General features: G+C 35.5%; 1 protein-coding gene across 1 annotated transcript; it reads right to left on the bottom strand.

Annotated features, from left to right (window-relative positions):
- Positions 1-2,196: 2,196 nt before the first annotated feature.
- Positions 2,197-15,751, bottom strand: LOC109065047 (discoidin, CUB and LCCL domain-containing protein 1-like). The gene is made up of 15 exons (XM_019082058.2): positions 15,532-15,751; positions 12,019-12,240; positions 11,244-11,381; positions 9,127-9,178; positions 8,919-8,991; positions 8,628-8,761; positions 8,202-8,239; positions 7,622-7,801; positions 7,393-7,505; positions 6,654-6,825; positions 6,369-6,455; positions 6,172-6,265; positions 5,434-5,474; positions 5,245-5,352; positions 2,197-2,964 (listed from the first exon to the last, which is right to left on the bottom strand). The coding sequence occupies exons 1-15, from the start codon at positions 15,629-15,631 to the stop codon at positions 2,552-2,554; spliced, it is 1,965 nt and encodes a 654-aa protein (XP_018937603.1). The 5' UTR covers positions 15,632-15,751; the 3' UTR covers positions 2,197-2,551.
- Positions 15,752-16,986: the final 1,235 nt, after the last annotated feature.

Raw genomic sequence — 16,986 nt, 5'->3', positions numbered from 1 at the left:
GAAAATTGTTATATCACTGCCTTAGGATGCACAGCACTTGTTGTTTTCAGTTGGCTCATCCTTATTGGTATTATTTTCAGATGGATTATAGTCATGGACCTGTCCTGGACACACGCTCATCTCTCCACTCAGATAGCCCTGATAAATGCGCCGGGTCAACAGTTCAAAAACTTCTGCCACACTGTGGCTGGTTTGTGCTGCTCCCAATTCATTTGCAAAATTGATTAACTTCCTGCTCTTTTCTGTCACACTTGTGTCCCACAAGTACGTTGAACACAGTGTATGGATTCACAGTCTTGCACATCTCTACATGGCAATATTTAATGTAGCTGAAAGACCAGGTCAAACACCAGCAGGCATCAAGCGAGGGAAGATCTGGTCCATAATATTCCTGAAAAGGAAAGTTTGTGAATTTGAACAACCATCGCATTGTGCATGATATTAAGTACTTTTAAGTGATTTTTAAAGATCTAAAAATGAAACTCATTCACCATAGCAAAAACATAAAAAACTTTATTAATTCAAAAGACTTGGAAACATTACAAATAGATTCCAGAAAGTTAACCAAGAAACCAAAAAACAGACTTGATTGCCCAGTTTTACAGTATCCAATGTCATAAAATGTAATTTAACTGTATTTTATTCCAATTAAGTTTTAGCCTTCTGGTAAAAACCTGCTGGGGAGAATGCACAGATTTTTGAGAACAAGTTAAAGACATTTTGAAGAGCATGCAGTTGTTGTATATTCTCTCTGCTTACCCAATCCATTCCTGACTGGGTGCATCCACAATCTGCATTTGTACTCTCTCACCCTAGGATTCATCTCTAGGATGTGATTGCTCAAGTCCACTCCAATGGTAGCACCATTTAAAACAGTACTGGAACCCAGTGCAATTCATGACCGCTGATCCACTTCTACTTTTTGAAAATGGAGGGTATTACCTCTACAGTATCCAACAAGATCTGAACAGAGAACCTAATAAATCATGAATGCTATTCAGAGAACCACATTTACATTTTAAAGATAGTAAATAAAGAAGTACATAAATCTTCAGGTTTGAAACTGATCAGCTGTACCTCTTCATTTCTGAATAGAAAGCTTTTCCTGTTTGAATGTTGTTATTGTGTTGGCCTGGATTTGCTTTTTTTTATTTTCCTGTTTATAGGTTCACATTGCAGGCAAATGGGAGGTATTTATGTGACAGGCAGGGTTTATACAAGCAAGAGAAGTATTTCTCAATAACCTCTGTACTGAGAAAGCTGGTGGAAGTTCAGTGTCATGATAACAGTATATCTCTGTGTGAGAAGTCTATCTCTGTTACTGGATTATTTACTGTATGTGTGTGCGTGTGCTTGGCCTGTTAATAAGTTTACAGCCATATCAGTTGAAAGCAGTAATTTTTCAATTTTATAACAATCTTTTTTTAAAGTTTTTGATACAGAAGGATAAAACGTTATTAAAGGCTGTACAGACATTTGACAACAAAAATCCTTCATATCTTTTTATAGAATGTTTCACTTTGTTTGCAGATGACTCCAGTGTGGGTTTAACTTTTATACTAGCCACACTGTTTTATTGCTTTATCAGATTTTATAGATACAGAAGCATAAAAAGTAAATGATAAGCCTTTGTACGCTGTTTACTTCAGACACTTGGCATGAATGTAATTTGTATCAGGTCACCAAGGGTGATAAAGTGGATAAAGTCTTTTATTTGTTTACAGAGAAGGGAGACAATTTCTTGTGTATTATTGTGAATATATGAATGTAAAGCTGGATAAGCGGACGTGTCCTGAAAACATAACAGTTTATGAGGTTAAACAACAAGTGTGCATTAAGTGCTTTTATTTTTATATGAATTTAAAAAAAAGAAAGTAAACATAATTTTTTGTAATCCAGTATAATATAGTCTTCATAATACTGTGCCCCCAGTATGGAAACAAGCCATTTTAGTATCTATACAGTATGCATGACTTGCCCACATAACCGTAACCTATCATGATGATTTTAAAACGGTACAGGCACTCAGTACCATTCATGACAGCTGACATTGCTCCAGTATTCCTCAAAAACCTCTGAAGATTGCATATATCTTTCTGTGTGTATGTAGAAAGAGAGAGAGATTTTTTAATGTGCTTTTAAATTAGTTTTGATAGTACGCAAAACAATAGAAGAGTCTTCTATCAACACTTCAGATTTGGTATGAAAAATGTCAAGTTTATTGTATACTTACAAAATTTTTGTAAATGTTTTTGAATACTTTAGTGGTTTCAAATCACACAGACACAAATCCTCTCAGAGTTCTATTCAGATTAGTTACAGATATAAAACACAGCCACATTTACATTAAATAAAAATACACTGGTTCAGTGGTCACTTGAACAATACAGCTTTCCTTATAAAAGCACTTCTTCCATATCCTACATTTTTGTAACCACCCAAATAATAATTTCCTGTCACCTGTTGATTGCTGATGCTATCTAACACAAGTTACGTTATAAACAGCAGTTTAACAGCACAAACTGGCTTCAGTAGGAGATGTCATGTTGGCTCAAAGTGGCTCATGGTAGGTATGCAGTAGTGGTTCTACTGTCTGGGGCTCAAAGTAGATCACGCTAGCCTTATGTTGGCTAGTACTATGTGAGACTGGAGTACAGTACCCGTTTGAGATCACTCTGTGTGCTGGGCAGTCATATTGCTGTTGGCCCAGCTCTGCTCTTGTGCCCTGTGCTGATCGACACACAGGTTGATTCTGTCGGCTGACCGGTGTTAAGTCTGTGGGCATTTCACTGAAGGGTGTTGCATATTCTGGTTCGGCAGGTAAGGGATCGGCGTATTCGGGAAGTTGTCCAGGGGTATCATAGTGGTTGAGGCTGAAGGGGACGGTGTAGCCCTCTTCCAGCGGGGGTCGGAATGTGAGTCCCATCATCTGCCCACCTGCAACTACATCAGGCTCAGCATAGTCTGGAAACAATGGAGAAATGTTATAGAACAGAGGTCTTCGACCCTGCACCTGGGGACCCACTGTCCTGCAAAGTTTATTTTCAACCTGGCTTCGGCACACCTGCATGTTTATTTTCAAGTAGTCTTGAGGAGATTGATTAGCTGCTTCAGGCGTGTTTGATTAGGTTTGTAGCTAAATTCTGCAGGACAGTGGATCCCCAAGAACAGGGTTGAAAACCTCTGTTAACACTAACAAACCTGAGAAAGGGTGATGTAAGCTACTTTATTCATTATTATGGAACATTTGACGACAAGAACAAACATCATGTTTAAATGGCCAAATACTGGCATTCCCAACCTTCCTTGTGATCTGAACATGTACAACCTAAATTATTTAAAGAAGTACACTTAGATATTAAATTGTTTATTTTAATGAATAAAACATTTAATGGCTATTTTTGTACACTGCCCTGCACATTGAGTAAATTGTTATATTTTGATTTTACATATTTTTTAATTTTAGGGATTTTTATTTTTATTGAGAAATTAAATAAAATTTTAAATGTTAAGAATTCTACAAGATAATTAACATAAGATTTTTTTTAATAAATAATGATGAAATAAAATATTAAAGATAATTTCCAGTTATTAGTTTAATTGTATTTAATTAAACTGCAATTATATTGATATTTATTGATATTTATATTTATTTATTTATATGTATTTTTTTTTTATTTACCTCAAGCGTCTGACGGAAATGTTACACCCCTCACAATACTGTGATGCCCTGTGTTCCACCATAAAAACCCATTATAAATGAGGCATTTGTTGCATCCAGTGGGGACATAATTACTGATTATAATGACTTGTGTCTTTTTACGCTTTCCATATCGCGCTGCGTAAACATAAAACCATGTCTGCATTTGTGATCTGAGAAACAACAAACAACAAGCGCTACTCTACACTCCTCAAAACTCACTGCATTTGAATCATCAGTGGCAAATCCTTTATGACTTACAGACTGTTAGTCAGAAGTGCCAGACTGTCCTTGCAAAGTTGCAACTGCCCCACTTTATAGAAACAGACAGCATTGTAGGCTACTCTCACAAGAAACAGTCCTTGTCCTCTGCAAAATGCGCTGCACACATTTTAATATTTGGGTTGAACTGTTCCGGAACAGTGTTTTGAATACATCTTAACCACTGATTTCTATTTGTGTCCTCTTTTGGAAGGCCATACAAAGTAGCTTCACTTTCACAATGAAACACACAGCGTCTCCACAACATGGCACCGGCTGCGGCAACAGCGAGAATAAAAGCTACGCTTTCTTTCTTTGCATGAACATTTGAGCAGCGTTATGCAAATCTTCCCACATAGTGACGTAGAGATGTGGGGACGTGTTAGAATGAGCTGGTTTAGGGGGTGTGGTTGACTCTTAACTTTTATAAAGAATATCTCTTTGGATTTGAGACTTTAGTCTTTGCAACTTTACAGATCTTCTTTATGCACTAAGAGCTTGTAAGACTCCAAAGAGAAAGGGAAAATTGAAAATCGCATCATATGACCCCTTTAATGAGTTCCCACATGATCCCACTGCTCATCCACTGCACTGTGTCCCACAGTAGTTTGGGCTATGAAAGGGGCCCCATGTTTCCTCTCCTTCTCTCAGTCCTTCACTCACTCAGCAGGAATGCTAAGAGGGTGAAGCTGTTTTAATTGAAGCGACGTTAGAAAGGACTCTGATTGTCCTGACCACTGACCCTCTGTCCACCTCGTCCCAGAACCCCTTACTGAAGGGTCTGTTGGCCAGTGGGTGGTGAGGAGGGTGTTCTTCTGGCTTGAATGCCCCTAATTTGGGCTCCAATTAAAGAAGCCTTTCAGGGAAGCACCGCCAACGAAAGAAAGACATGTTTATGCTGCCACTGAGCAACTGTTGGGCAGGGGCACATGGAGGAATGAGCTCAGAATGAAAGCCATTTGCTAGTCATGTCTCTTCTGAGTTGCACTGGCAGCTCAGCTGAGCAAAAGCACACAGAGTGGGGTGAGCGAACAAAGGGGTCAGAATGACTACTTGGCTTTCTCTCTGTGTCTGTCCTGCTGTTTGAGCCACATTAACCCTCTTATTCACTGCTATATATTACTGCGATGTCTGAGGGCTGTTGATCTGATTCTGAGAACTGTTGTACCCAGCGGCGTCCTCTCGACAAACACTGCCTTGTCTCGTTTGTCGTTTGAAACATTCCTTCATGAATTTGGGCATTCATTGCTATACTGGGTTGAAAAGCCCTGTGGATGTCTTACCATTGAGAGGAGGGTTGGGAAGAGCATCGTGGATGTTCCGAACCAGAGGGTAAGACACAAGCTCTGGGTTTGTGCATGGAAGCTTCTTCCCGTGGAAACCCTGACAGCCTAAGCAGAGACAAAGAAAGTCAGTCAGGAAATACCAACAACACATGGAGACAGGGCTAGAAATACAGAGCAAACGGTTACCTTGGTCAACACAGCATTTCTTAATTTGTGCATTTTTTTTTCTGAAATAAAAAACACAGGTAAATATCATAAACCCTGTCAAGAATATGTACAGGCCATATTTCACCCCAAAATCAAAAGAAAGGAAATAATACATTAATATTTTCTATTTATTTTATTTCCTATTTTAAAAAAATGTGATTAAATTAAATTAAACCAAATATAGCATGGGGACATAACATTAATATAACAACTAACAGTACTTTTTTTGAAATAAAAAAAATTAAAATGATTTTAAATTAAGAAAAATTATACAAAAGCATATGTCCAGTTATTGAGTATAGATTTATACAATAATTAATACAACACAGCATAACAAGTGATACAATATTTAATTAAAATACTAAAAATTAATACTATTGATTTATATATATATATATATATATATATATATATATATATATATATATATATATATATATATATATATATATATATATATATAAAATAACAAATTTTTTTGCAAACCACAGATTAAGGTAAAATAACATTTAATATAACAACTTACATAACATTTTCTTATGTAGAACAGTTATGGAACAGAATTATACATTTCCAATGTTTTTTATTCATAAAGGTTGCTGTGACAACCTGTAACAGTAATTGTTACGGTTACATCATGCTCTTTTTGTTTTCCTTTTTTATAAAAAAAAAAATAAAAAAATAGTACTTCTTTATAGGGAACAATTAGTGTGTTACCTTCTCCACCAAATAAGCCCAGCTAAAAGGCAACCTACACACAGAGCGGCTCCCAAAATCATGCCTGCCACTAATATCACTGCTTGACTGGGACCTGAAGGGAAATAATAATAAAAGCTGTAGTCTTTAAAAACAAATCTACTATGAGTTTACACATTATGTTAGTATTAGCAGATTACCTTACAAATCCACCTCACCTGGGCTTCTTGTGATGACAGGCCCTTCAGTGGGGAGTGTGTCTATAGGCACAGTCTGTGTGACAACTGCCTTCCCAGTACTCAATTCTGATTTTAAAATTGAGAGAATTCATCACAAGTTTAAAAGACTAAGAATTCAATTAATTCTTACAAGGTTTACTACACTGTGCCTGGAATTTGACTAATACAATGGTCTTGTATTGTCAATATGTACTATGAAAATATTTAAACTGAAGTTTACGTGGCATAAAGGAACTTAAAAGAGATTCTGGGGCAGACCCTCACCATCTCCGTGGGAACGGGGTCTGAGGGGGGCAGAAGGGCAGCCCAGCACTTGAACCAGTGCGGAGGCCCTTATATGCCACTTCTGGGGTTTCAGGAGGAGGTATCGTGCTACTACTGGAGGAATCAGACTGTTGAGTACCGTCACATGACCATCAGAATGGGCCTCAAACACCTTCAAATAGACAGATTTTTTTTTTATATGAAAATAAAAGATTACACAGTCATGCATACTGAAAAAATACTGCTTATTTGCCAAAAAATATTACCTAATAGCACACAGAATTTTTTTTTTCTCCACAAAATAAGAATGTGAATATATTAGGTGTAAAATAATATATTCAGTATCTTTCATACATGTAAAAAAAAAATCAGCTCAGTATTGAACAAATAGTTACCTGGCTCAGAGGAAGATAGGAATCATGTCTTTGTGGACGTTTTTCTGGTATAATACAATACGACTTCACCTTACAAATGTTTTTTAAGTGCAAAAATGCTACAAAATGCTACAAAAAAAGCGTAACATGCACTGGAACACAACATTCTGAATTTTTTAACGCACTAGATAAGATGTCATCCAGCCAATATGATGCAGGGTGGAGTTATTACTGTCATAAAAGAAATACCTAGCAATGTACATAAAAGACGAACTATTAGGATCTGTACACAAAAAATATGTTCCTGTGTCCAATTGTGCTGTTTATTAATTTGCTTTTCTATTTAAATGTGTAGCATTACATACCTTCTTATCTTTGCTCGATGCCGCTTTGTAGACTTTCCAGTTTTTGCGGTCTTTGCTGAACATGAGGGTGTAAGATTCAATGTAGTAATGTGGCGTACCCTTTGTTATGATGCCTGAAAGCAGATGTAAACATCTGATTTTTTTTCTTATTGTGCTTCTGTAACACTTACTTTTGCTGTAATAGCTCAGCAGAGGTTTGCAGGATGATTATTAGAGGTTGATCTCTGACCTGTGACACTACTCTTGTTCCACAGCTCAATCTCCATCCATGGCTGCTGATCCCCAGAGCTCGCAGCCCACTGAGATCCCCCGTGTCCTGGAGACCACGAGACCCTCTGACCTAATCTGTTCACTTCCTCCCACACTGAAGAAGTGTTATAGGCCACCACCGTTAGCTCCCTGTCACACTCTGCGCATGGAAGGAGAACAGAACTTGTTCAAACAAGTAAAATTGATACTTTCTCACACCTCAGATATAACTGTAAGTTAACTGTCAGTTGTTAGTGTTTATTTTCTAGCAATGTATAATTACAAATAGGCACTAACAGCATGTTTAAGGTGTGAGGATCATGTAGCAGGAGTAACTGTGTGTTAGATAAACTCTAATTTATTTCTCAACACTGACACGCAGGTTCAATCCTGGTATTAGGCATTTTGCAGTTTAAGAAATACTATTACAAATAAATTAATCCAGTGCAAAGCTATAATTCAAGTCTAAATGTCTGTCAAAATTAATGTTACTAGATTAAATTTGCAATGAATTCAAATAATATCTATAGGAATAACTGCAGGTAAAAATAAGTTATTACCTCTGTGGAACACAAGCCGTTTATCTGACAAGGAACCGCTGTATACAAAAAAAAAAAAAGATATATAAAATATCTTATATTTTATATATATATATATATATATAATATATATATATATATATATATATATATATTATATATATATATATATATATATTCACACATATATAGAGTGTATATTTGCGTGTGTGTGTGTAAAAAAAGTACAAGTATTATATTTACTAATTATAAATAAATATTAATTTTAAAATAATAAATTGTTACATTTACACTAATCATGTCATTAGATAAAATAAGTATGAATAACATATTATGAATAACACATAACACAGTCCAATGACATCTGAAAAGCTTGTTTTTTGTGTGATACTGCATCCACACCACTAGGTGTTTATATATATCTTACACAACATGCTCCACACTCACGTTTTCGACAGTATTCCATTAGAGAAGTTTGACTCGTACAAGGTAATGCTCCTCTGCAGAGACACGTTGATCATGCCACCCAAACTGTCTGAAATAACGCCCGCATGGATTGCAGCTTTGCATAATACAGAGGTCTAGAAAACATAAACACACACACACATATTAGAAACATTCTCATTTAAGAAACTCCTTTTATTAAAAGTGCCTGTTAAAAACATCCCTATATGGTTGTAAATTCAAATGCCATGACTAATAATCCCACTATTGCACACAGATAATATCCCAGCTTACATCCCGATATCCTTGTCCATTCCAGCCCCAAATTTCTCCTGTGACACCTTTGCAGCCTGCAGGACAGAATGCACTGGAACACAAGTGCGTCCAGGATACAGATATTAAACATTAATATATAACCGACAAGATAGAGTGGGACTATTCAGACTCATGAAAAAATCTATTTTGTTTTAATGTCAGGTAATTATTGAAGATTTCTTCTTACCTAATCTGTTGAGAGGAGAAATGTGTCCCTCGATCCAGACATGAAATGAGCTCTATGGGATAGAAACAGCATTGATATGAACAGCACAGTTACAATCCAGAACATGTGCTCATATTCACTGGCTTAGTGTTGACTACATTTACCAAACTGACTTGACGTAATAGTCTTACGAGAATGATGCATCAGTGCATAATCACAGAAGAAAGGTCAGCATTTGGTAAATAGCACAGTTTTCTAGGGCTTTACATAAACAACTTAATCCATAGGAAAAGAAGGTAGAAATGAACCACTACTGTTAACTCTGGAGCAAAGTGAGAACTTTTGACAGAACATTGACCTCCAGGGATATTTTCTAGAAAGTAAGAGCTTTTAATTTTGAGTTCATTCCATGCTTATGCATTTGTATTTTTTTTTTAATTAATACTTAAATACACTATTAAATAAATAGTGACAGTAAAGACTTTTACATTTTCAGAAAAAAGCTGTTTTCAACATTGATAATAATAAAAATGTTTCTTGAGCACCAAATCAGGATATTAGAATGATTTCTGACGGATAATGTGGCACTGAAGACAAAAACAATTACTGCTGAAAATTCAGCTTTTCCATCACAAGAATAAGTTACATTTTAAAATACATTATAACAAAAAAAAACAAAAAAGAAGGAAAAAAAACAGTTATTTTAAATAAACAATATTACTGTTTTTACTGTATTTTTGAACAAATAAATGTCGCCTTTGTGTATATAAGATTTTTTTTAAACAATAAAAAGTACTTGCTCATTATTGTTTTTATATACTTTGTTATAAATATTATATATAAGATAAATTGTGTCTAAAGATACAAATGTAATTAAATTAGTAGTTTAGTTTAAATAATAATAATATCTTGCTATATTAATAAGCTTAAAGTATTTGTTTTATTTTAGTTCTGATAACTTTTATTATTTTGGTATATACAAATTTGGAAACATTACATATATTTGTGACATTTGAAAAAAAACAAAATGCAGGTGTATCTATGCAAATCCAAAATTTTGACTGGTACTTTATATATTCTAAATATTTTTTTTGCATACAAAGCCAAGAGAAGATTTGTCTTCAAAAAATAAAAAAAAATCGTCTTAAATTACTCTTAAATTATGCTGGTCATGTGTGGTCAGGTGATGGTTAAGCTGCATGCTGTGCTCGTCAATGCAGGAGGAGTGAGCATACAGCATTCCTTCTACTTCAGTGTGTGGCCAAGCACAGGGGCCTCTACTTATTCAGGCCAGGAGCGGCAGTCTGCTGCCCTGCTTACAAAGCAAACACTCTGAATCTCAGCCAAGGAAGAGAGCTGCATTCCAGTCGGTCACCCTAACGCACATCTTAAAATCCTTACATCCAGGGCCGACCCATTAAGGTCCTCTGTATTATAACCTACACACTGGGCATTGGTCCCATCATAAAAAATATAATCATTATACCTAGTGTTAATTTAGTATTATTTATATACAATTACAGTTTTCATTAATATTTTGAATTACATTCTAATTTAATTTTAGTTTTTATTAATATTATATTCTTTTGTCTTTTTGTTCAACTATTGCTATTTAGATTTTAGTTTTTCAGTGAGCAATTTTAGAACTTCAACTTTGTTTTTTCACCTAATATTTAAATGTTATTTTATTTCAGCTTATTAATAATTTTAAAAAAAAGTTTTAGTTAGTGATATCAACACTAATTATATCTAATATACAGTAATAAATAAAGGCTGACCATGTAGTCTACCGTGACACATGTAAGGATGTTTACTTAGTGATCTGTGCATGACCTCCAATAGGGCGGTTCACATGTGATGTTCAAAACAAGAATAAACAGTAATTGAGATTAGGATGGGAACTACTCCCACTCGCAGAGTCAGCTGAAGTGCTGTTTACTGAGTAAGCTGTACATTTAGAGAACAAACAGTCACTGGTGTGTTTACTCTGATCATATACAACTCACTTAGAGCTGGAAGAACCATGGGGTCACATGGTATAAGCTCTTATTTTGTTGATGTATTTGTGGATTCTTTTTTATCTACTGTTTATAGGTGCACAGAATGGAGTGGGACGTGTGCAGGACATGAGCTATTACCTGAGTGCTGATTGGTTGAATAGGACATGACAAAGCCCCGTCCTGAACGGTGAGTGCCGGAGATGAAACGCACCGTGACTTCATTAGTACTCACAGATATATTCCTGTTTGTGGAGGATAACTGCCCACACAGAGGACCTGTGAAGCACAAACCACATGATATAGACAAAATCTAACATTTTTAGATTCAACACACAATCCAGCACACCTTCACTGCCATAAAAGGCCGTTCATGCACACTTATGTGACTATGTAAGTGTCATGCTACAGCAGAGTGGAATGCAGCATACAAGCTGCAGTCATGCTATGATCATGTGACTGGGGAGCTAAAGAGCAGCATGAGGTTGGATCTCTGGAATTTCTCAGTAACAACATACTGTGAATGAGGTGGCTATAAAGTTAGAGTTGAAGGTGGCTGTAAATAACTGTAAAATCCTATGGGTATTTTATATCAGTTATTTAATGTATATTTAATTATGCTGTTATATAAAATAATTATTTTATATATATTATCTATATATTATCATTTTAAATATTTCATATAATTGATGATATCCATATCATATTAGAAAGTAAATCCTAAATGGATTGTTTAGTTGTTTAATAATTTTTTGTTATATTTTTTATTATATTATTTATTTTATGTATGTGATTTCCATTACACAGCATATGAGAAAGTAAATCCTGAAGGAATATTTTTTTGTGGTATTACTGGTATATACAGAACACTTGGCAAGACTGGCATTCCATAATGTCTGTGTGAAGAGGGTCCTACCCACTCTAGTGGCTCCACTGGTGTCTGTGATGGTAAGAGAGCCAGATATGCAGTCTTGGCTCCTCTCCAAGTCAAAGTCCCCAAAGGTCAGGAGCAGCGTCTGGCCCTTTGGTACTCTTAGGCTCCACTCACACTGGGTGTGGTTAGGGTAGGTTCCCGGGAAGTTCAGCGAGGTCAGTGTGCCACTGCTGGGATTGAGGACTGTGTGCCCACACCCATTGCCTAAATTGAAAAGAGAGTGGGAAGATCACATTGATATTAATGTGAAAGGAGTTAAAAAAGCATTTTTTCTTCAGTTAATGTTCTAATTTTGTGGTCTGTTTCCACATTTAATTAAACCAGACATTTTATCTCTCATTTAACTTCCATTAATCACCAAAAAATGTGCTACCTAGTTTCTTGACATGATTCTAGCCCATGGGAAAATGAGACAGAGCGCATTTGGTATAAGCATTGTGGCTATTGACAGGTCGTTGGCTGGGTATTGAAGTTGAGTGGGTTGCAAAAGCTTGTGTGGTAAGGGGGCTTGCCAATTTTGTCAGCATTAGTCACACTTGAGGGGCTTTCCATAACTGGTGTTAATTAAAGCCATAATTGCAGTAGCATTTAGTTGATGGCAATGTTGTGTTGTATGGTAGCTTCCACAGACACGCTCTACCAAGTTCATAAACATGACATCATCGCCACAACATAACCCCAAGACTATTGCCAACTAGTTTGGAGTTCCACTAAATCCCAGAGTCAATATGAACAGCCAAATTTATGCAACACTTTTGAGTCTCTTGCTCCATTTATAGTCTAGGCCTTGTGTGATGAACTAGAGCGGTCGAGTCCATCGTCCATCTCTCATTCCTAATTTCTCAGTCAGCTCTGAATCATTGGGATTTAAAGCTTCTGTGGTCCCCTTCTTTCTGCTTTAGGCACAGTCTATCTCTAAATCTACCGAACCTCTTGTTGCTATCTTAATCATCGCATAGGAAAACAGGAAAACAAACATGATTTTGTGGTCAGGCTGTTAACTGGTAATGTTCAAACAATTCACTGTATGACTCAATGTGGTCAAAGAGTTGAGTGTTTGATTTGGGTGAGGGCGATTTTATCTACAATAGTCTTTATATATTTCAGTCAGTCTTTAACCCCAGATAAGGTTTGTGGGTGAAGCTGGTGGCATTTAATGCAAATAATAATTTTCTTGACCCAATCTCATGAGAAATTGTAACTATTTTACAAAGTGGTGATTTTTCAAAGTGGTGACTTGTACAATGTGATTTGTATTGAAACAATTTTTAGAAAAAACAAATCCCACTTCAAAACAGTGAGGCATAAACAGATTGTACAAATCACATTGTATAAACTCATAAAAATTAGCCACCAGTTCGCCAAAATGTCAAATAGTTATTGGCATGAGAGCGTGTTGGTTATCTTATGTGTAATCTGTTTGGTTTAATAAAGGTAATAAAGTTTAATGATCAAATAATAACACAATATATGACACAATATTGTGTCATATTGACTGTATTATTAAATCCATTTGAAGTATCCACAAAGGGCACTTTTTGCAGCACTGACAGACAAACAAAATGTTAATTCAAAATGAAAAAATACCATAGTAAGAGACATATACCATGTAAAAAATCGATAGAAAATGAATTTAAACAACGCATAACAACATGGTTTCCACCTGTAAATCGTGAAAAAGGTTTATGTTTTAATATTTATGTTTAATTTTTTAAAAACAACCATATGCCTTTTTTTTTACTTTCCCTGAAATGTGTAAATACTGTGGCCTTGCTATTTGTTTGATCCTGACCAGCCCAGTCTAGCAACACTGGTTCAAACAATTATGTGACTTTGGGGTGTGGCTATGTGTTTTTTTTTTTTTTTTTTTTGACCAATGGCAGACAGGGTGAGTGTTTAGAAAAACCTGTGTGGAAACAATAATTCCAGTTGGTGGTGCTGGTGTGTAGAAACTAGACACAATGGTTGGCTCCATCTTAACAAGGCCAGTTTCTTTGTAACCACAGCATAAAATTCACAATGAACTCCTCATGAAGCACAACCTGAGGCTATCTTTAGACATTATTTAACAGCAGGCAGACACTGTGATGACATCTGTGCGATGTCTGCGAGTTGAGTTCACAGCAAGGTGTTTAAAATATGAGGATGCTGGGTATAATTAAGACACTTGCTGACACAGAATATAACATTCCTTATAGCTGAGATACTATGAATGCACTGGGATCATAGATACCAATCCATCATCAGCGCTAGACTATCAGGCAGTGTGTAATTTTATTTTTCTCGGGGATTTGCAGGCACGTCCCTGCAGGCCTGAGCCTATGGCTGACAAGATGTTGGCCGTTTTAGACTGTAACATCACCCCTCTATTTTATGTCAATCATATTACAACTGTAAACTCAAAAATATTTGGGAACAAGCTGTTTTTTCCTGTTCTTTTGTGTTCAGGCAAAACCTGCATACTCTCTAGATCTTCTAAAGCCTGGAAACAATATAATATTAGCACAATCTCAAAAATATGTCAGCTTCCATTCTGATACAATAACATCCCATAAAGCAGTCAGCTTCCCCTGGCTCATCTGGTATTGTACACGTTGAATTCTGGGGGTGGACTTTGACTGGAAAACATTTTTTGTAGTCCTCACAGTCTGTGAATCTGGCTGGAGTGATTCATGCTGACCCCACACACACATATTGAGAAATACCATAAACAAATTCATTCTTCCTAACTCACTCTCTAAACACAGGCAGAACAGGAGGACATCATTCAGTCCAGCAATCTGGATGTTGATGGGATCTTAAATATGGGCAAATAGGGCTATAAACACACATTCTTTGTTTATATTTCTAAAAATTAATTTGAGAGAATGCAGTCAAGGGCATGTTATAATAAATTAAAGTTTATATATACAAAAGTCAACATTTGAAGCAGATCAAAAAAGTTCATCAAAGTTGTCCTAAGACAAGAACGGATATTGTTTTGGTTTTAGGACAACTTTGATGAAAGGTTTTGATCCACTTCAAATGTTGACTACTGTATATGTGTGTAATATATATATATATATATATATATATATATATAAATATATATATATATAAGCTGACCAGAGAGTGAAGAAAAAACAGCCAAGCAGTGCCCAGCACACATGTGGGACACTTTCAGCATCCCAGTTAAAGTAGTACAAGTAGTAAAGTTTTTGATGTAACAATGTCCAGAACTGTAATGTAAACAAATGGCGATTACATTGAAGATTATAACATGTATATAAAAGTGTTTAAATAAAAAATTATATATGCATGTGTATATACAATTTTTATATACTTTATAAATGTATATATAATTTTATAAAGTACAAATCTATAAATTTGTTTTTATTTATATTTATTTTTTATATTTTAAGTATTTGTTTTTTTTAAATTTGTATTTGTGTTAAGTAGTGGTAGTTATACTTTAATTGTAATTAGTAGTAGTATCAGCAGTAGGCGCAATCTTACCTTTCTGACCGCATACCAGCACCAGGGTTTCGATGCTGAGAATAAGCCAAACCCGAGAGAATTCCATAGTATCCCAAAGAGCTCCATATCTAGCGTACATGGTTTCCGCCGGGATATCCCTTCTCCGACTCTAGCGCTCAGAGTTTAAGCCATGAGTTTTAGTTAATGTCGTAATCAGTCTACAGACTCTCGCGCTTCTCATCCAAGTTGAGAGGCAGCAAAGTAGCCCATCCCAGACTGGGCATGTGTTAATGCACTCTCTTTTTATTGGCTTCAGGACATGCTAGTCAACTTATTTACAGCAATACCCGTTTCAGTATTTGAACTTGTGTAAAATGAAATGTTCTCACTTTTACCAAAATATTAAATGATAGAGGGTGCAACAGTGCAAATAATGTAATGAGAATTGGTACACAACGCATCGACGTGGTCCTTACTGTAAACGTTTGGTTAAAAATGCTAGACTGTGTGAATATATAGGCCTATATGTATATATATATATATATATGTAAACGTTTGGTTAAAAATGCTAGACTGTGTGAATATATAGGCCTATATGTATATATATATATATATAGGATTGGATCCTTATGGTGTCCCTTTCAGGTCAAGATATTACAGACATGCCGTGTGAGCTGGATTTATGGAAACGGTCATATTTTTTGACATATGAAGGATTGGATTGACTATGGAAACGGTCATATTTTTGACATGCTGTAACATTCTACTTTAATTCATGTGACGTATTTATTCAGAGCCTACTTTCAATCCAATTTTTAAACATTACTTACTAGTTCTAATATCAGTGTCCAGTAAATAAATTTGTAAATGCTATACATATATAATTGGTCCAGATGAAAATCTCATCTGTGTCAATACAAATTTTTTAAAGCGTACTCAATCATTAATTTGTTACTGTGGCCGCGATTTTAAACTTATACTGACACCTTGTGACGTGAATGCAAAATCACAACATCTCAATATTGGCCACCATGAGGCGATCTCCTCCATACTATTCTTTTTTAAAATGTTTTTGTAAGTACAGTAATTTGCTACATCTGTTGTGTGTGGAGGGAGAATGTGTTATGTATGTGGCCGTGTGTTTTATGTCATTATAACCGATGTAGCAGTCCTGAACATGTTGACTCAGATGTTTAGACAGCTGGGCTCAGTGAGATGAGATGGTTTTGGACCATCAGAGCAACAAAACTCACTGATCTGCAAAAATAAATAAATAAACGAATAAAAATAAATGACACACTTAGTGATAAAGACCATAATGCAAAATTGGAGAACAATATTCAGCATTAACATAATAATATAGTTCTCTAAAATCTAAATTCTGCCATTTTTCTCATCCTGACTACATTTCAAACATGTTTGATGACTTTTGCGGGACAAAAAATAGTCTTGGAACATTTTAGATTGATTTACAATTACAGTATATACAGTACA

The sequence above is a fragment of the Cyprinus carpio genome, chromosome A16, assembly GCF_018340385.1.
Source record: "Cyprinus carpio isolate SPL01 chromosome A16, ASM1834038v1, whole genome shotgun sequence".
NCBI classification, from domain to species: Eukaryota; Metazoa; Chordata; class Actinopteri; order Cypriniformes; family Cyprinidae; genus Cyprinus; species Cyprinus carpio.
The sequence above is the reverse complement of the archived record's forward strand: the minus strand, read 5'-3'. Positions and strand labels throughout refer to the sequence as shown.